Source organism: Acinonyx jubatus, chromosome C1, assembly GCF_027475565.1.
Source record: "Acinonyx jubatus isolate Ajub_Pintada_27869175 chromosome C1, VMU_Ajub_asm_v1.0, whole genome shotgun sequence".
NCBI lineage: Eukaryota > Metazoa > Chordata > Mammalia > Carnivora > Felidae > Acinonyx > Acinonyx jubatus.
The window spans coordinates 15,653,954-15,674,605 of NC_069381.1; the positions used below are offsets into that span (position 1 = coordinate 15,653,954).

The 20,652-nt window shown below is 56.2% G+C and overlaps 1 protein-coding gene across 15 annotated transcripts in view; it reads right to left on the minus strand.

The window, feature by feature from the left end:
- The window catches only part of RAP1GAP (RAP1 GTPase activating protein), a 65,689-nt gene that overhangs the window by 20,448 nt on the left and 24,589 nt on the right, over window positions 1–20,652 (minus strand). For 13 of the 15 annotated variants that reach the window (XR_008292802.1, XM_053208560.1, XM_053208543.1 and 10 more), the window contains 2 exons: window positions 7,131–7,224; window positions 1,030–1,065 (listed from right to left, as the gene is read on the minus strand). Coding sequence is in view for 14 of the 15 variants with exons in the window: in XM_053208538.1 (XP_053064513.1) it covers window positions 1,030–1,065; window positions 7,131–7,224 (130 nt within the window). In the remaining variant the exon portion in view is untranslated. Of the gene's footprint in view, window positions 1–1,029; window positions 1,066–3,211; window positions 3,459–7,130; window positions 7,225–20,652 lie in introns of those variants that run through there. The other 2 variants (XM_053208536.1, XM_053208528.1) reach the window with 1 other exon arrangement.

Below are 20,652 nucleotides of genomic sequence, written 5' to 3' on the forward strand. Positions count from 1 at the left end.
TACCTCTTCCTGTGAAGGGGGAAGCCAGGGCTGTGTGGGGGTACTCCCAGGGCAGGGTGTTGGCCGGCTCTGTTACTCAGGCCTCTGCAGGGAGGGCTGGGGGCTCTGTGCAGGAGTGTGTGCCACTGGGGCTGGGGGCAGGGGTGGTGACAGGGTTGGGGGCACACACTAGTGTGTGAGTATGGGGCAGAGGCCATTGCATGTACACAGATGTGTGTTTTTTAAATTTACTTACACAGATTTTTGTTTTTAAGAGAGAGAAGGAGAAAAGGACAGAGAGAGAGAGAGAGAGACAGAGGAGGCGAGAGGCGGAGACAGAAAAACTACAATAGGCAGAGAAACAGGAAGGGGCAGAAGAGAGGGTTTGGATGGTGAACTGACATGGGGGGGAAGCTCCTGAGGTTTGTTCAAGTTGCCCCACCCCCACCCCCGCCCACCTCCCAACATGTACCCATGCACCAGAAAGAGGCTTGGGAAGACCAGGGCTGGGCATGGAAAGTGGGCAGGGGTCAGGCCGAGGGTGTGGGGCACCTCCCCCTGCCTGTGGCACAGCTTCTGGTCACCCTGTGCCTGGTATCTGTCCCTTCTCCCATTCTACATGGGGGTCCTGTAGAGCCTGTGACGCCTCTCAGGGGGATGGGAAATGTGTCTGTGGATGTGTGGGTGTGTGTGCGTGTGGGTGTGTGCGGGAGATGTGTGTGCGGATGTGTGGGGGGGGGGGATGGGGGGGATGAGGCACCGAGCCCAGCCCTGCTGGGGACCTCCATAGGAATGGGAGAAGGGGAGACACAAGTGGGGCCTGGGCCTTGGGTCAGACAGGGAGTTAGCACTGCCGGTCCCCATCCTCTACTCTGACCCCCAGACTGAGGGCTCAGGAAACTCACCGCCGCCATCTCCTGCCAGCACAGTCTGCCTGGGGCTCCCGGCCTGTCCTCAGAGAGGCTGCAGGACTGGAGCTAGAGCAAGGGCCCTCACCCCGGCCCACCCCTCTCCTTGGCTCCCCGAAAAGGGCGACAGAGCCAACCTCACCTGCATCTTCTCAATCATGTCAAACAGATCTGTGCTCTGCAACAGAGACGGGGGAGGGCAGGTCAGTCCTCAGGTGGCCCAGCCGACCCTGCTAAGTCCCCGAGGAGTCTCCACCCACCTCTGCCCTCCTGGTTCCCCCAACCCTGACTAACCACGTGGGCCTGTCTGAGCAGCAAGAGGAAGTGGAAAGGGCATTGCAGAAGGGAGCTCCGTGCAGCTGACCAGCAGGCCCTGACCAACTGCTCAGTGAAGTCAGCCCAGGGCTCCCCGCCCCCCCCGCCCCCCCGCCCTGTAAGCAGTATGGACTGGGCGGGGGGCTGTTGGGACAGACAGCGCCGGGATATCCCATTGGCCCAACAGCTGTGTGAGTCCACAAGCACCCCCTCCCCCCTCCTGCTCCAGCCAGCCTCTCCCAGTGCCAGCCAACGGCACACACAGGGTTAATCCGGGCATCTGCCAGCTGTGCTTGGCAGCTTCAGCCTCCTGGAAGGCGGCATCCTTGCCTGCTGGTGGGGTTGGGGGTTGGGCCTGGGAAGCCCCCAGGGTCTCTAGGACAGTGCCCCTCCCCCAGCACTTCCAAGGCCTCAACTCTTTTGGCTCCTGCTGCCCAGTGGGGGCACTGCCTAAGCTCACATACATGTGCTATGGGGTTGTGCACCAGGAAACACATTCTCTCTCTCTCTCTCTCTCTCTCTCTCTCTCTTGCTTGAACGCACAGCCTTGTACACCAATATTTAAACACACTCTCACTGTACCAAAGAAACCAAACAGACATAAACAGCCCGCCCCCAAACCCAGGGGATCTGTGCACACCAATCCTGAGCCGCAGAACCGTGTGCTAACAAATACACACGGCAGCGTCCGAAATTACACAACAGCACACACACATAGACCCACGTACCACAAAGCCACACACACAGATGCAAACCCACCCCTGTGCAAATGTGCACACCAGTAATCGAACACGAAGCTACACAAACACCACAAAACCACTCTCGCACCTGTGCGCCGAGAGACACGATCGCAGGCGCTCGCAGACACAGGCAGCTGTGTCCACAGCAACTTGGCCACAGAGCCCCGCTGCCACATACAAGCTCACCTTCCCCTATCGGTCACGCAGCCCGGTAACAGGCAGGACAGGCCTGACCCCCACAACGTTAAATGAGTTTTGAGAAGCAGGAAGAAACAAAAGCACGCAGCCACCGTGGAAGTGGTCAATCAGCAAGGATGGGGGTACAGGTCTGGTCCTCACACACGCCCCCTCACATCCATCTGAGTGCACACCACCCATCACAAAGACACAGCTTAAAGATCCCGAGACACAAACACCCCAGGTGCACACTCGAAGGCCCGCCACAGAGGCAAAACCCACACTGTAAAATGCACTATGGGAGGCCAGAGGAGACACTGACCTATGGTCACCTATGGCCACACGCAACACTCCGAGCTTGGAAGAGCCAATTCCATAGGAGCTACAGCAGAAACCGCTGATGGACGCCTGCAGTCCAGGTAGACAAATTTGCCTGTTAGCACCCTGTACAACAGCAACATCGGCATCTATGCCTGGGTCACACAGTCTCAGCTCAGCACAGTCCCGGCACGAGAGTGATGTGGGCGCATTAATGTCCCCCAGGGCTCCCCACTCAGGGCGACCAGGAACAGTGCACCGGGAGTCACAGCCACATAAACATTGACACATGGTACTGTCACCCAGAGAGCACACACAGCAACAAGTGACACCCACAGTTACAGCCTCACAGGCGCAGCAGACGCCCTGACACATGGAAGACTGTGAGCAAAGTGGCCCAGAGCACCACTCAAAGTTACACCGCGACATCCAGACCCCTCCTAAAGGGGGCAGGGGACGTGGAGTGGTCCCCGAGGCTAACAGGCACACGGACTCAAGCACGCACAGTACCACTTCAGCCCAGAGCCACGGTGCCACCACGGGCACTCTGATCCGGGGACAGCTGCAGAAAGAGCCCCAGGCCCGGGACCCCAGGGCAGGGCTGCGCCCTGTGGCCGCTGTGGCCGGGTGTCAGCCCAGAAGCTAACACGCCCTCCATGACGGAGCCTCGCACACCCGCCCTGGCTGGGGCAGAGCCTGCCCGGCTCCGGGAAAGTCGGGCTGAGCCGGCTCCTCGGACCCCCTCGGGGAGGCCGCCCTCGCTCTGGTCCTCACCTGCCAGCCCGCCCCAGCGGGCAGCGAGCCCCTCCGCGGACGGCCGGGGGGCGCCAGGGGCCGCGGCTGCGCCATCCCGAGCCTGGCCCGGCCCGGCCCCCGCCCCGGCGGCGCTTCAGCTGGCCCGGCCGGCTCCCGCCCGCGCGCGCCCCTGCCCGGGCCCCGCAGCGCCGAGCTCCGCGCTCCCCGCTCCGGGATCCCGGCGGCGCGCTGCCTGAGCTGGGCTCGCCGGGCCGCCGGGCCCGGAGGGGGCGGGGCGCCAGGTACGGGCGTCGCGGGGGTGGGGCTTCTGAGATCCGGGGCGGGGACAGAGGAGCCCCCGCCCCCCCCCCCCCCCCCCCCGGTGCGGGCCCGGCTCGCGGTTCCCGGACACTGCGCCTGCGCGCTCTCGCCGGCGCGCTGCAGGCTTTCGGCGCGTGGGGCCCTACGGAGACCCGAGGCTCTGCTCAGCGCGCCCCTATCCCGCCTTCTTTGTCTTCCCACACTCTGGGGATCCGCCTCGGGGCCTCAAGGACGGGGTTCTTGGGACAGGCTGTGAAGCCGGGCAGGAAGAGGAGAGAGGGTTACTTCATAGAGAGCTTTCCTTGAGCACCTACTTAATGTTGGACTCTTGGCGAGGATGACCTCTCCCCACAATCCAGGAGGTGCGAGTATCATCCCCATTTTACGGAATAGAAGACTGATTCCAAAAGGTGAAAGATCATGCCCAGGTTCACACAGCTAGGAAGAGGCAGAACTGAGAATCCAGGGAAAGGCCTGGAGCTGCTCTCCCCTCCCTCCTCATCTCCCCTCACCCTCTAATGCCTGACAGTGGCTGGCGGGTTTCCTTCCTTCCCCGGTTCCCGTGCCCACACCGGACCCTAACTGCCCCTGATCCTAGGGGAGGGAGGAAACAGGGACTGCCAAGACCCCACCGTACAGAGTGCACTCTGGGACATGAGGGTTCTAGCACTGGCCTTGCCACAACTTGCTGAGTGGACTTGAGTGAGTCCCTGTCACCTCTGTGGGCTTCAGTTTCCCATCTGTAAAATAGAAGGCCACCAGTCTTCCCACCTCTGCAGACCCTTCCAGCTGACCCTAAAATTGTGTCTGCCGCCACTGTGCAGTGGGGGGCCGGAGCCTCAGCACCCCTTCCCCAGACATACTGGGAAAGCGCCAATTGCTTCCTGAGCTGTGGCCAAGTCAACACCTGCTGCTTTGGACCCTGCAGGGGCAGGCCTGCCCACCAGCTCAGTGCACAATCTCTCTTCAGCTTCCTGGAGAAGCTTCCAGTAGCTGCCCATCACCCTCCATCTCCAAGGCAAGGGCTCCTGGAAGGAAGGCACTGGACCTTCCTTTCCTCCAGACCTGGCCCTCCGTCAGGCTGGAGCCCGGCAGCCGGCGGGAACTCTGGAGATGTGTGTTCCAGACACAGTGTAGCTTTGTTTTTAATAATTAACAGCAGCAAATATTGATTTATACAGGCACTTCCAGGCCTGAGCGCTTCCGGGCACCCATCGAAATGCAGCCAGAGAAATGTCCATTCCCATACTGGGAGGAGGTGAGACCTGCTCACATCATTGGAGATGTCTGTGTGACAGGTGGAGTGGAGAAGGTACACACTCCATGGAGAATGTGCATGCAGCTGTGCGTGTGTGTGTGCGTGTGTGTGTGAGACTCTCAGACCAGATGAGGCTGTGTGTGCATGGACATCATGGGTACCTGTATTTGTGTTTGTACATGTGTATCTGTATACACATGCATGTGTACATGTGCAAGTCTCTGAATATGTTTGCAGACATGTGAATTTGTCCATGGACATGGGTGTGGGCAGACTGTGCACGTACATGTGTGCAGATTTCTGAATTCCTAAGTGGAGAAACCCCTATGGGGGGCAAGGTAGGAGGGCCCCGAACAGCTCAGTGTCTGTACAAATGTGGTCTTCCAATGAGAGGGGAATGTCCCTTCTGGGTGTTCTGTCCTGCCCTGGAAATGTAGCATTGCTGATACAGTTCGGCGTCTTGATTTCCACTTTCCAAAGTTACTTTCACGGTCATCGCCCAGCTGCAAGCCGAGCGAGAAGAAATTGGCACCTCTGTTTTACAGATGACGAATCTGAGCCTCAGAGAGGGGCAGGGACTTACCCTTGGCACAGGGAGGTCACCTGCCCCTCCGACTGGCTCCATCAACATGATAAATGTTCACAGACTTAGGGGTGCTGGAGGAGGGGCACGAAGAATGTGTCGTTGGCCTGAGTCCCCTCAGCCCCACCACTGCTCTGCTGGGCATCCAGGGAGATCACTCAGTCTCTCTGTACCCTGTTTTCCACCTGTCCTCCCCCGCCCCCCGTCAAAGGAGGATGACCCACAGACTGGGTCTTGATTCTGGAGTAGGGGTGGGCTGTCAGGATGGGAGTGGTTTGGAGCCCGCTGTCTGGGCTGTGTTGGCACAAATGGAGGCTTTTGGCCAGCTGGGTGGAGGCCAGGAAGCCTGAGGGGAGGCGGCTCAGAGCTAATCCACGAAAGCCAGCCCCAGGCTGTCTGAGCAGGCAGGACTCAGGGCGAGGGGTTGTTTCAACCCTCATTTTCCTGATAGATAGACGGAGGCCCAGGGAGGGGAAGCTATGGTCTAAAGGCACACAGCCCGTGGTGAGAATCAAGGCCTCTTCCTGTATGCTTAGGGGGAGAGGGACTAGGGGGCCTCAGTCATGAACCCAGGTGCCATTGAGTCGTTCCCTTCCTGCCAAGCCCCAGGATCCACACGGCCCCATCTTGGGCTTTGGCCCAGGCACAGGGAGCAGGAGATGGTCTCAGGAGCCCCCTGATGTTGCCCTAGGAGCCCCCTTGGAGGTGGTGGAATCCCACAAGGATTCCAGTCCCTGGCCATCTGCCTTCCTGGCCAAGGAGAGGTACATGGCCCTTCTTCCAGGCCCGAGTGTGGGAGAGGAGCTTAGCAGGCCCTGGGCTTGCTATTTCCTGACTGTGTGACCTTAGGAAAACCTCTCTGAGCATCTGAATCCTCACCTGGAGAATGCCTGCCATCCAAGGTTTGATGAAATGACCAAGAGGCATGATGATGTCTGTGGACATGCTTTAGAAACCATAAAGTATACTGCAAAAGAGAGGGTTCATTTCCTTCTGCATCAAGGAGGCCACAAGGCCAGGCACTCTGGTCACACAGACTGAGTTCCGACCCCAGCCCCATCATAACCTATTTGTGTGTCTTTGAGCAAGTAACTTAACTTCTCTGAGCCTTGATTTTTTTCATCTACAAAATGGGACTAATAGTAGTAGCTATCACATAGTACTTCCAGTTGGAGGATGAAATGAAATACTGCCTATAAACCATTAAGTACCCATCTGGCATATAATAACTCTCAATAAATGCTCGTGGTTGTTACTGGTATTCTGCACAAGTTGCTCAGTTATTTATCTCTTACCTGGACTATGGCTCCTTGAGGACAGGGTCTGTGTCCAATTGATTTCTGGTCCCTCAGCGCCCAGCACAAAGTCTGATACAAATCAAGTGCCCGGCGAACACGTTTGATTTTGGTGATCTCATTCACAGGGCTCTCACCCTGTGCCAGATATCATGGGTGGAATGTTTTATTGGCACTTTTTTCATTAAATCCTCACAATAGCTCCGTGCCAGGTAGTATCATTATTCCGGGCTTACAGACAAGGAAGCTGATGGGGATGTTGATAATGAAGGTGATGGAGAATAGCTCTTTGGCCAGTTCGTTCCCAGCTGTCCTGCCCCCTCCCCAACAGTGATATAGGCCCCGGCCCAACGCACTCAGGGGTGAGGAGTGGTGTCCCCTCGGGGAGCTAAGCCTCAAGCAGCATCTGCATGAACACTTGACCGCTGTCCGCTAGTCATTCTTAATTCTCTGTCGGCCCCAGGGTCTCCAGACCAGGGGCAATGGGGAGGGGGCACTTACCTTGGGGTGGAGTGAAGCAGTGTGGGAGGGAACGAAGTCCACTCGTGGCACGTCTAGGGCGTGAGGAAAGCACTGGTTCTGCCCATCACTCCTCCTGGAAGAAAGAAGGGGTCTTATGGTCAAGGAAGGCTCCAGGCTGGGAGGTCTGTGAACTCTGGGAGGAAGAATCACTCTCAGAGTCGGAGGACAGATTTCATGGAGGGGAGGTCATGGGTTCCCCAGGAGGAGGGAGAGGGGGGGCTTCTGGAGCAGGGTTGCCAAACAGGCTCTCCTTCCCCGGAGATCAGAGATGTGGACAGGGTCTCTCCCCGAGTTCTCCATTAGGCCTGCCCAACACATTCCTGTCAAGAGGATGTCCACAGCCCATTCTGAAGCCCATTCTGAAGATGGGTAAACCGAGGCAGGGGGCAGTGAGGGTTGCTGTAAAGGGCTGAGTCCTGATCTCTGTACTAAGCAGGGAGCTCAACCTCTATAGACCCCTTCCTGAGCCTTCAGAGAAATGCAGCCTTAGGGCTGAGAGGACACTTGGGTGACTGCTATTCTTTTTTTTTTTTTGAGAGAGAGACAAGCATGAGTGGGGAGGGGCAGAAAGAGAGGGAGACACAGAATCTGAAGCAGGCTCCAGGCTCTGAGCTGGCAGCACAGAGCCTGATGCAGGGCTCAAACCCACGAACCGCGAAATGGTGGCCTGAGCCGAAGTTGGACGCTTAACCGACTGAGCCACCCAAGCGCCCCTGGCAACTGCTATTCCTAATGACAATAGTAATAGCTGACAGCCACTGGGCCTACTATGTGCCAGGCCCTGTGCCAAGCCCCTCTTTCCAGGCCTGAGGGCACAGACTCCTCACCACACTGGTATTCTCATTTAACAGATGAGGACCCAGAGGCATGCAGAGGTCATACAGCTGGTCAGGGGCAGAGCCAGCCTCTGAGTAAGGCCTGACTCCAAGCTTAGCCTCTTTGCCCACACCCACACCCCTCCCTGAGGAAAGGAAGCAGGTCTGATGAGGGCAAAGTCAGCTCCTGTCACCCTAGAAAGCCTGCTGAGGAGGCCACCTCTGGGGTCAGGGAGAGGAAATGCCCAGTGGCTCCTGGGACCCAGGGAGCCCAGGGCCAGGCGAGCCAGGCCGGCTCACCCGGCCCTGGGCTCCCTCCTGCTGCCCAGGGCCACCCTGACGTGTCTGCAACCCCGCCCCGGTCCCATCAACGGAGGCTGGTCCTGAGAGGGTGAGTCATTCCAGCTGCCAGATCTTCCGTGGCCCACAGCAGCAGGCTTGAGTCAGGCCAGTCTGGGACTGCCCCTCCCTGAAAGGGGGAGGGGCTGCAGGAACCTGGCCCAGGAAGGAGACCCTGAGGACCCTCGGAGCCCCCCTGCCCAGTCTCCTCAGCCCAGCCTCTCTGGTTAGGAGAGACAGCTGAGAGGAGCCGTCCACATCCACAGCTCGGCTGCAGGCACCAGAAGCCTCTCCACCTCTCGGGGGCTGCTGGCATCTAAAAGCGGGGCCTGCACTAAGCAGTGCACTTGACCCAGAAAAAGAGATATGGTGGCAATGGCATTTCAAGCCATGGCATCACTGTGAAGAAGAACACTTACCTGTTGTATGACCTTGAGTCAGTACCACACCCCTCCTAGCCTCTGCTTCCAAAAAAATTTCATCATAGAGCCTGGGTAGCTAGTAGGTATTTACTCAATAAGTTCTTTGGTATTCATTCATTCATGGTAAACTCTGGCTCCCCAAGTTAGGTCTCTTTAGTTATTTGTTGAATGGGTAAATGATTGAAGGAATCAGTGACTGAGTAAAGGCTGGCAGTAGGGAGCCACTGGAGGTGTGTGAGCAAGGGAACCGCCTGTACTTAGGTCCCCGTAGTTTGCCAGGTATGCTGACCTGGGGAGAGACTGGAGCTGGGGGAGTAGAGAGAGGCCCACAGAAATGGTCCAGGCAAATTCCACTGAAGTCACCCTGGGGACTCTTTGTCAAGACCTGGGTCATGTGCCTAGAACTGTATCAAGCATTTTACACCCTCACTACAGTGCTGGGAGATTGGCGTCATGTATCCCCATTTTTATAGATGGAGAAACTGAAGCTCAAAGAGGTGAAGCCACTTCCCCTAGCAAATGGGTGACAGAGCCAGAACTGAAAGCCCATGCCCTTGACTGAGTAAGGCCAGCGCCAGCGGGGTGGAAAGCAGAGGCTGCCCAGGGACCAGGAAGTGCTGGGGTTGCAGCCCAGCTGAAGCTGGATCCCCTTAGTGGTGGGGACACGGGGCCAGTGGTGTTGGCGTGGCCCTGGCTGCCCAGCGGAGGTTGTCGCCTATGATGGAGCTATTTGGGCCCTGTTCTTCTGCCTGCCCTACTCAGGCCCCCAGGCTCAGACCATGGCCACTGCAGGTCAGTGGCCTGGCAACAGCTCCCTGACACACTCCCCTTCCAGAACCCGCTCAGTCTGAGCTTCCCCATGGCCATTTATCCATCTTGCACAGGGCTGCTCATGCTGGCACAGGACTAGGGAAGTCTCTCAAGACAAGGAGGCGAGCGGCGGTCTGGCTTCCATCGGGGACCCTGCCGTAAGGCCCTCAACTCTCTAGTTCTTGGCTGGCTAGAGCAGGACCCTCACAGGCAGTACCCAGCACCCCACCCCCTGCCAGGCAACTCCTCCACCTACAAGGTCATTGCTGAGGCCCTAAAGGGCAGGGGAAGGGAGAGGCTCCACAATGGGGACAGAGCAGGAATTGGACGCTCTGGGCCCTGCCTGCCCCCATCCATCCCAGCCCCGAGGGAACAGAAGGACAGTAATAACAAAAGCCACAGCCTACCTGTGCCTTGTATGATTCCACTTAATCACCACAGCAACCCAAGTGAGGCAGGTGCTCAAAAACTGCCTGCTTTACACACAAGGAAACTGAAGCTCAGAAAGGTATGTTAACTTGCCCAAGGTCACACAGTGAATGAGGCAGAGCAAACATTGGAATCCAGGTTTGTCACTCTAGAGCCCAAGATCTGAACTTCATAGCAGGGGCAGACCTAGCAAGTCCCATTCGAGAGGTAATGAAAACAGCAACAGCAAAGGACAGCCAACACTGATACCCGACCTGCCCTGGGCAGGCTCTGCTCTAACTGCTTCGCTTGGATTCACTCATTGAACACCCTTCTTTCAAAGGAGGGCACTAAGACACAGAGAGGTTCAGCAACTTGTCCAAGGTCATGCTGGCAGTAAGTGAAATACAGGATTTGAACCCTCAACCATCCAGGTCTAGGTACTGTGCCCTAATGCTATACTATACTGACTGAGCAGATACTAGTTGCTCAATAAATAACCTGGAAGGGATGAATAAACTCAACCTGCCACCTCCCTCCCCACCTCCCCATGCCTCCCCTCCCCCTGTCGGCCTCCCTCATCTCACACCCATCTCATCCCCACCTTTCTAGCCATCCTCCATTCCCCTTCTGCCTCTGCCCTCTGTCTCTCCTCCCCTCTCTATCCCACCTTCGCCTCCTTCCTTCTAATCTCCACTATTCTGTTCACGTGGGGTCTGGCCCTCTCTGCTTCTCTGAAAACCTTCCAAACCCAATGGCCTGGCTCAGCTTAAAATGCTTTGCATTCTGGGGCACCTGGCTGGCTCAGTCGGTGGAGCATGTGACTCTTGATCTCCAGGTTGTGAGTTCAAGCCCCATTTTGGGTGTGGAGATTACTTAAAAATAAAAAAATATATTTTAAAAATGCTTTGCATTCCCTCTGCACATGCAGCAGCTGGAAGGTGTCTGGAGCATGCTGGGACTCAGGGAACTCTCCCCTTTTCCTTTCCCCCTGCCATGACCGAAGTCATATCTGCACAGCACTCTTGCAGTCTAGTGTCTCATCTGATCACCGCAGCAGCTTTGTGAGGTTGGCTATTATCCACCTTTTTTTCAGATAAGAAAACTGAGGCTCAGAGAGGTTAAGTGACAAGTCCACGGTCACACCATGGAAAGGGGAGAACAGAGGTTTAACTCCAGCTCAAGGTTCTTCTACTACATACATCACGGCTGCTCTCAACCCAGGACCTCAGCCCTGTCACCTAGCCTTGGCCCCCGGTGGCCTCCCCATGGCAGCCCTCCCCAGCTCCTGCAGCTACCGCCAAGCATCTTCCAGGTCCAGCTCCAATCCTTTCCTGTCTGGCCTGGACACTTGCCTACAGGTACAGAAGACCTGGACACAGAAAAAGGTGGCAGCCAGAGAGGAGGTAACTTGCCCAAGGTCACACAGAAAGCCTGAGCCAACCTGGCATCCGGGCCAGGCACATTCCAGGGTCACCTTCAGGCCCCGGAGGTGTGTGGCTGCCGGCCAGCTGGCCCCAGCTCCCCACCCTCTCAACGCACCCATCTCTCCCAGGGAAAGGGCGCAGCAAGGGGGTGGGGGAGGGGCCCAGTGGCCCAGCTCCTGAGTGGGATGGGCCAGGCCGGAAGCTGCTGCTGACAGCTCCTGGGTTTCTTGGCAACTGTCACTGCACCTCCTCCCACCCCTGATCTCCACATCAAGGTAACAATAATAATCACACTGTCATGAGTACAGCTTTTTGTACTTTTCAAAAGTGCTGTTTATCTGCTCGCTCCTGGGAGTCTCACCGGAACTGGAGTGGGAGATAAGGCAGTCGCTAGGATCCCCAATTCCTGGAAGGATAAACTGAGGCTCAGAGAGGTTAAACCACCACCTTGAGGTCACCCAGGAAGGCAGAAGTAGACTGGGGACCAGAACCCAGGCCTTCCATTAGTCCAGGGCTCCAGATGCCACACTGGGGTAGGGGGCATCTCCGGGTGGTTCCCCACACTGCCAAACCACAGGCATGGTGGGGGGCAGATAGGTAAGACTGAGGACAGTTGGCCAGATGCCTTCCTGGGTTGTTTCCCCACTGTTAACCAGCTGGAGAGTTGATGGGAGGGTCCTGTCTTTCTCCTCATAAGGCTGCTGTGAGACACAGAGTAGAGTAAGCACTATAGAAGTGTTTGCTATTATGATTAATTATTATTAATATTAGCCACTCTCCTGGGAACCTCACCCTTTCAGGGCATTAGAGCAGTGGCTGGGCTGTCCTTTGGGTATGACTTGGTTCTTTGGCCACCTAAAGATAGTTGCCCTGGATGGAGGTCCCCAGGTGGGTGTGGCCCCTGCTGACTCTTCTAGCCTCATCTCCACGCACACCCGCTTTCTGTCCTGCCCCAGGCACCTTGTCCTAGCCTGTTTGGGCTGCAAGCAGTTTTCCAAATAAGCCACGCTGTTTCACACTGCTGAGCCTTGGCACAGGCTGTTTCCTCGGCTGGGGGCTCCCTTTTCCTTCTTGGCTGCCTGGTGAGCTATTCATGCTTTAAAGTTCATTTTAAACAGGTGAAACTCTGGTGGCCAGAGCAGGTAACACATGACCACCAAGGCAGGAAGCCTGTGATGGAGAGCAGGGGAGCTAGACAGGTACAGGACAACACACACACAAGTTGGGAAACCAGACTTGGGTGGTTGGGGGGGCAGAGCAGGTGCTCAGCTAGCCAAGGAACACAGGGCCAAGAAGGACTTGTGAGGGAGGCTAGCCCAGGATAGGGTCCTGAGGGGTCCAGACGAGCCCAGCACTGGTCACCAGAGGACAGGGTCCCTTGAATCTCCATGGTCTCCATGAAACCAGCTGGTTCTACCAATCTGGTGACTCATGTGGGGGACGGCAGAGGGTACAGACCTCAAGGCGAGAAGCAGGTACAGAGGGCTACTCCTGTGGGCCCTCACCCCCCCTGAGAGAGGCCACTCTGGATGGGGCTTGGGGGCTGCCTATGTCTCCCAGCTGTGGTATCGTGTCTGAGGGGACTCTGATCTCCTGAAACCAGAGACCGGAGGCTGCACTGGAATTGCCCCTTCCCCTGGGGGCCACAGAGGCCCATTGTCTCCAGTGCTCAGACATCCGGCACTGCCTCCCCCCACCCTCCCGCTTGCCTCTGTCTTGCCAAGATGCCACGGAAGGTGGCCAGGGACAGCCTGGTGAGCAAGTTTCTGAAGCTAGGCCCAGGGAGCCCAGCCCCCTCCACCCAAGGCCCACACGGAGGGGAGGGACACAAGCATGGCTGCTCCTGACTATCCTTTCCCCAGGCACCTTCCACCTCTCTACCAGGATTCAAGAGGAAGTGTGGGGGTGGGCGGGAGCCAGGCGCTGTGATGTCCCGTAATCCGTAATTGGCACAACCCAGATCGCTGTTTCAGAAATAAGGAAGCAGAGGCTCATCGAGGTTGCAAGATGGGCCAGGGGGTCCCGCAACCACCAAATGGTAGAGCTGGCAGAGTCACCCTGGGAGTGGGGAGCAGGCCTCAGTCTCCATGCTGCACAGAGGGGGTGGGCAGGGACGTAGCACATGGAGTCCCCACCCTCGCTCCATGCTGGCTGAGCGCCAACACACCCGGATGCCGGAGCCGGGCCAGGTAGTGGCCTCCTGAGCAAACAACAGGTTGGCAGCCCGGAGAGGAGGTCATGGGACCGGCCCCCTCCCGGGGGCGCAGCACCTAAGGACCGGGCCTCCCATCCACCTGCTGAATGCCAGGGCCTCCCCTGCCCAGGTGCCAGAGCCAGGCTGTGGCCCCGGGCCTGACCCTCCCCGCCTCCCCGGGACTGACTCCTCCCGGCACCTGACTCCTCCCGGCACACGGGGCAGGGAGAGGAGCCATACTGAGGTGACCCAGCCACCCGGCCTCTTCCTGCTTGGGTAATAACAACACCTGCTGACCCAGCCTGGTACTTTACAAAGTGTCCTTTCACTAGGCCCCCTCAACAGCCTCACAAAGAACCCAAGGCGGTAACATCATCTCCATTCCACACGGAAGAGACCTGAAGCCAAGATGGCAGTGGTGACTTTCCCAACGTGCCGCACCTGAAGCTGGAACCCACTGCTCCACTCCTTGGCCCACGGCTGCAGGACGGCTCCCACTGATGGGCCTGCCACAGGCTGCCACCCTCAGCGCCCAGGGAGAGCGTGAGCCAGAGGCCGTGAGCAAGGCCCTTCCCGGCACCCATGAGCTGGGGCCCATGCCACCTACGACGCACCTCCCTCATTAACCTTATTGTCCTTCCCTGCCTGTGCAGCCCAGGGGGTCGGTGTCCCTTTTCTGAGCTCCATGCATTCCTTCACTCACGCACTCAAGCTCCGTCATCTACCCCCTCCCCCACTTGCCCTTCACTCCTACACTCAGTTATTCATTCAGGATTTGCGTCCTGCTGCCTGCTCTGAGCCTGACCGTGCTGCTGGGCATGGGCATCCGAGCGGGGTGAGCCAGGCCTCCCCCATCTCAAAGCAAAGCCTCAGTGACACCCCCCCCGACTGTTGTCTAGCTGTTCTTCAGCTGCTCTCCGCATTCCTTGGGCCTCAGTGCCCAGACACTGAACCCTCCAGTGCCGAGGTCTTGTTTAATCCATCCCTCTCCCTCCCCAGCGGGTGGGCTTGCCACTTCGTGGGCCCCGGGCCAAGCTGGTGAGCAGAAGTCCCTGCCAGGCCAAGACAGAGGGGGACAAGGTCACCATCTCCTAACAGAAGGTGACAAGGAGAAGCCTTAGCTCTGTCTCTAAATCACCATGTGGACAGAATTAAGTCACCACGACCTCTCCAAGCAGATTCCACTGGGAACTGGGACTCAGACTGGATGGTGACATCCTACAGGAGGATGAACAGGAAGATGAGACACTACACTGAGCTGGGTCTGCTGAGGACTGAGTGAACCAGAACCCTGGAGGGCTTACTCTGCCCGGCAGGGGCTGTGGAGGGGCCCTTCAGCTCCTCTAAGCCTCTTCTCTTCTCTGAGCCTCAGTTCCCTCATCTCCCAAATGAAACAGTAATACCTGCTTTGCAGGGTTGTTGTATAGAATAAATTAGAGGTTATACGTACAATCTGACTAGCCTGGAGCTAGTCAGTATATAGTAAGTGTTCAATAAATCACTGGCTCCTGCTGGGAGAGGCAGTGTAACATCACAGGTGAGGGTTCTGGAGCCAGACTGCCTGAGTTTGTATCCTAGCTCTGCCACTTAACAGCTGTGTGACCTTGGGCAAGTTGCTTAACCTCTCTGAGCCTCAATTTCCTTATCTGTGCAATGGGGATAACAACAGTGCCTGCCTTCAAGGGTTGTCATGAGGACTGAATAAGTTATTACATGCAAAGTATGTAAACATTAACCATGAGCATTTCCTGGCCTTCCCTTCTCTCCTCCTTTCTTCCTTCTTCGCTTCCTCTGTGGGCTGCTGAGGACTAAGGCAGGACTCCTAGGTGGAGGTTGTGAGAAAGTAGACTGGAGCTGCCCAAGAGTAAAACAACAAGCGTGTAAGGTACTGAGCAAAGGCAGGCAGAGCCTCCAGGGATGTAATGGGGAGACAGGTGTGGGGACAGGAGTAAGGGCAGCATGACCTCTCAGGCACCTCCCCCACTTGGAATCTCTGCCTCTTGATGGCTCTGGGATCTCTGTGGTCAGGGACAGAGGCAGTGGGTAAATCCCCATTATTTTGAGGAAGTAGACTTTTCTACTGGGGCACATGGGTTGTCTGCTGGGGCACATGGATTGCTACCACCTCTCTGTAGAGGTTTTGGCCACTCCTGTTATGGACAAAAATGTAAATACTCTTTGGCCCAGCCACTCCCTTTACACACAAATGCACAAAAATATATGAACAAATGACATTCACTGCAGCAGTGTTTGCAATAGCCAACATCTGGAAGCCACCTCAATGGTCCATTAAAAGGAGGCTGGATAAATGCATTAAGGCACCTGCAAACAGTCGGGGACCATGCAGTGATCACAAAGGGGGCCTCTGTCCTGATGGAAAAAGGGGTTTGAGGCATACTGTTAAGTAAAAAAAAAGCAAGTTGCACAACCAAAATCTCACTTGTGAAAATTAAAAATTAAATGCAAAAGTTCACATGGCTTGTCTCTAGGAAGCGGGACCACCAGGAACTCCTGCCTTCTATAGGATATATTTTTCTGCATTGTTTGGAGTTTTTTTTTTTTTTTTAATTTTTTGAATGTTTATTCATTTTTGAGAAAGAGAGAGAGGGTGAGTGGGGGAGGAGCAGAGACAGAGGGGGACACAGAATCTGAAGCAGACTCCAGGCTCTGAGCTGTCAACACAGAGCCTGATGTGAGGCTTGAACTCAAGAACCATGAGATCATGACCTGAGCCAAAGTCGGACGCTTAACCAACTGAGCCACCAAGGTGTCCCGTTTGGAGTTTTTCGATGAGCACTTATTATTTTTGCAGTTTGGGGGGGGAGATTTTGTTTTTAAGGAAATCTGAGCATTTACTGTAAGTCAGCTCTCTGAGTACCTGACCCTTACCTTTCTCAATCATCTTAAGGAGATCTTTACTCCTTAGTCCAAGAAGGAGAAACTGATACGGAGAGAGGTTAAATACCATGGCCAAAGTCCCCTGGCCAGGAGTGACAGCTGGGCTGTATCCCCAGTTCTGGCTAATTCTAAAGCCCACGTTCTTTCCCCTACATTAAGCATTAGGCAACCTTTTCTGAGGGTCAGGGAAGAGAGAAAACAGGAGAAAAGCAGCCCAGGCAGCTGGGCACCGGGCTGTGCCCCCCGGGACCTCAGCTGTCATGCCCTGGGAGCCAGGCCAGCTGGGGTTAGCCCACTGGGGACAGGGCTGTCTGCCTCATTTGCAAATGCAAATGCGGGCTCTGCTCCTGGCTTCAGCTCCATGCCCTGAGCTGCCCCAGGCTGGCAGGCTGGCAAGTGCCCAGCCCCTCCACTGACTTCGCCCCCCGAGGCTGTGGGGTCACTAGGCAGGTGGGCATGCACTGGGGCTCCAAATAACTTTCCATGTTGATCAGCCTGTTTCTGGAAGAATTTGTCATTGAAGGTCGCCTGCCACATTTCCAGTGACAGGCTGGAAAGGTGACAAGCACGTCCACTTGTGCCCGGGTTTGGAAGGGCCAGTGAACACATCTAGAAGTTAGACGGACCTGAGTTCCAATCCTGGCTGGGTCAAGCTCTAGCTGTGTGGCCTGAGGCCAGTCACTTCACCTCTCTGGAACCTGTTTCCTCAGCTGTAAAATGGTGTGGACAACGCTTTCCTGCAGGGCTGCTGGGAGAATTCAATGAGATAATGCATGTCAACGTACTCCTTAAGCTAGAAGCCACCTTCCACGTGCAGGGGAGGGTTATGATCCTGCACGTGTGTGTGCAAGGCACATGTGCGCATCCGTGCGCCTGTGGAGTGGACAGAGGATCCTGGCTGGACCAGAGGGCCCTGCCACCCACAGTCAGCAAGCAGGCGGGGCAGATGTCTGACACTTTCTCTAGTAGCCCCCTCAGGGTTTTCTGCAGCTCTGCCCGGTGGTGAGAAAGGGTGAGTGTCTCTGTGGGGGAGGTTGTAGATGGAGGCCTGGCAGGAACGTGAAATGTGGGTGGGAGAGAAGGCATTCGTGTCTGGGCCGTGCGGGGGTTTGTACGTGAGCATGTTTGTGTCTATCACGTCACCCGCCTGCCTAAAAGCCCTTGGTGGCTTCTCACCGCATGCGGGCTGCACGTGGCCCACGAGGCCCTGCGTGTCTGTCCCACCCCCAGACCTCGGCAGGCCCCACACCCCCTACCTGTTACACTCTCCCCGTCTTCCCCTGTCACACCACATAAACTACCCTCTTATCCAGTCCTTCTGGAGCCTCACACTGGGGCAAGCTGTCACCACCCTGACCAGCCTCCCCAGAAGCCTGACCTGGGCCATCGCAGACTGACCAGTTTGGCTGGCACATGTCCTGGTGTGACCTAGACCACGATCCATCTCTCCTTCTAGAAATGGAGCTTCCTCGGGTGAAGACAGGGTCTGTTTGGGGGCCTGGCACACTGTCGATGTCCAATTATGCTCTGCTCCAGGAGCGACTGTGTGTGTTAATAACTCTGTGCTCATGACAAAGCTGTCGGGACGAGAGTCAAGTCCGTGAGCATAAGTATGGAAATTATGTGCACGTGCATGTGCGTGTGAGGGGGTCACCTCAAAGAAACTCTGGCCCCGTGGATGGGCCAGATGTGGGAAAGGCCAAGGCACTCTGTGGCCAGTGTCCACACCCAGGATGGCTTGGGGGGAGAGAGAAAGCAAGCATGAGTTCCCTTCCCCAAGCCCCTCCTAAAATAGCCAGGCTCAGGGTCTCTGTGACAGACCCCAGAATACTTCTGGGCAGGAGGGCAGCCAGGCGGGCGCCAGCTCAGAGGACCTTCTGCTCACTTGGGGCCCAGCCCAAGCCTGGTCCTGCATGCCTGCCCACATGCCCACCCCCTCCCCTGGACCTGCCTTGTGAACAGCAGTTCCTGATCGGAGAGAAGGTAGGCCTCCAAACCCCCTGCCTGCTCAGCTGCCTTCCAGCTGCTGCCAGGAGGTGATCTGGAATGTTACAGATTTGGGATGGGGCAAAGAATCTTATTCCTGCCTCAAAGCCTTTACACTCACTCTGCCCTCTATCTGAACTACCCTTCCCACGACCAGCTCCTTCCCACTTAGGCCTTGAGAGGCCCTCCATTGTACCCTTAGAAAAGGGGGACCCCTTCCCACCCACCCCACCCCTCATTACTCATCATCCATCTGAAATTACATAATTTGTCTGTTAGCTCATTTTGCATCTGTCTCCTGGACTGTGGGGTAACCTGCACGAGGCCAGATAACCATGTCCATCGGGTTTGCCTCTGGATCCCCAATTCTTAGACGCTACCTGGCACACGGTAGGGACTCAATGAGTGTTTGTTGAATGGACAAATGGCTAATGGAAAGCATGAAAGAATCCTGTGAGGTGAAGACTGTCCCCATTTACAGGTGAGGAAACTGAGGTTCAGAGAGGTGGAGTCTCTAGTCCAAGATCACACAGCAGTCAGACCAGGCCAAGATTAGGGACTATCTGTCTCTGCTAGAAACCCAGCACACTGAAGTGTTTTGTAGCCAATCTTCCCATGGTATAGGTAGGAAAATGAGCCTCAGAGAGTGAGGGTGATGTTTCTCCAGGACACCTGGGAGGGACCCAGAATGTTCCACCCTCCTCCAGCATGTGGCTCGAAGCTGGTGCACTGGCCAGCCCTTTCAAAGTGCCTTGTCATTCCTTTCACTGCCGCTGAGGTGGGGACTGCTAATACCCCCACCGGACAAAGGAAGAAACCACGGATCAGCCGGGGGGAGGGTGGGCATTGCACAAGGTCACCCAGCCAGGACTCAGTGCAGGCCCGTCTGGCGGCATAAGCCAGCGTTCTTAGGGACAGTGTCAAAGTTGGCGTGCACGGCTGGGGAACACGCTCATGTGTAGGCAGTCACCTCCTGGCAGCTGGTGAGCCTCCAGAGGACAGAATCCGCACAACGCTGCCCCTCCTGCAGGGCCCAGCACATAAGGACGACAGGCACTAACCGCCATCGCCGGCATCGCTCTGGGCCAGGCCTGGTTTTCCACCTTGGAACACATGATCTCATTTGATCCCCACAATAATCTTCGAAGTAGGTGCTTTTGTTTTCTTTGACTTACAGGTGTAAAAAACGAGACCCAGAGAAGTGAACCTACATTATACATAGCACTAGACCGACAGCACAGGGCAGAGAAGTTCCAGGAGAGGGGAGGAGAGCGGGTGATGGGGGCCATGGGAGGCCTCTGCCCAGTGGTGATTTGGGGGTTCAGACCCTCTGGAGCACCCACAGGAAGTTCCGGTGGGGCTTGCAGGGTGTGACCTGACGGCTACCCCTGCCACCTTCAGCTGCCGGGTCCAGTTCTGTCCTGTGTCCAGCACGTGCCATCACACGCCTTTCTCTTCCACCTTGCTGCTGGGTCACCTCCTCCAGGAAGCCTCCCCCGATTCCTAGGTGTGGGGGAGGAGTCCTACTCAGAACTCCCCATAGCCTCCCAACCGATGCTTATCACCTCCATTAGAACCACCTCTTTCCTCATTTCCTGCTCTGGACTGAGAACTCCACAAGGGGCGTGGCCTTTTCTGTCATCTCCAGTGCCCTGTCCCCACTGTCTGGTTGGCCCTCAGAGGGCATCCCCACACTAAATATTTGTTGAATTAATCTGCTGAATGAATGAACGACTGTCTTGGGGAAGACCCTGCCCCGAGGAAAGTCTTTAGGAGATTTGGGAATATTAGCAAAGTCCCCTTTTTAACCACTGCTTCTCAACCAAACCACCTCAACAGTGCCTAAAATTCTAGTACTAGAATCTTAATGAGTCTCTCTTTGGTTTAATGAGTCTTTTCTCTCAAAATGCAAATGCTCTGCGAAAGGGAAAACATCCACCGAGTACACACACTGGACTTATTTCGTTCTAAGACTCCCATGGGGTAAGCAATACAGTTCTCATTGTTATGGACCATCTGAGACTCAGAGAGCCAAACTGCCTTCTGCAAGGCCGCACGGCAAGTAAGAAAACCCGAAGTTGGTTCTAACTCAGGTCTGCCTAAAAACAGAGCCTAAATCTTCCCTTTTGTACCACCTACAAAGGGACCTGAGTCTGACATCGTTGTGATGGAGAAGCAAGCAGGGCCACCAGACTGAGAACC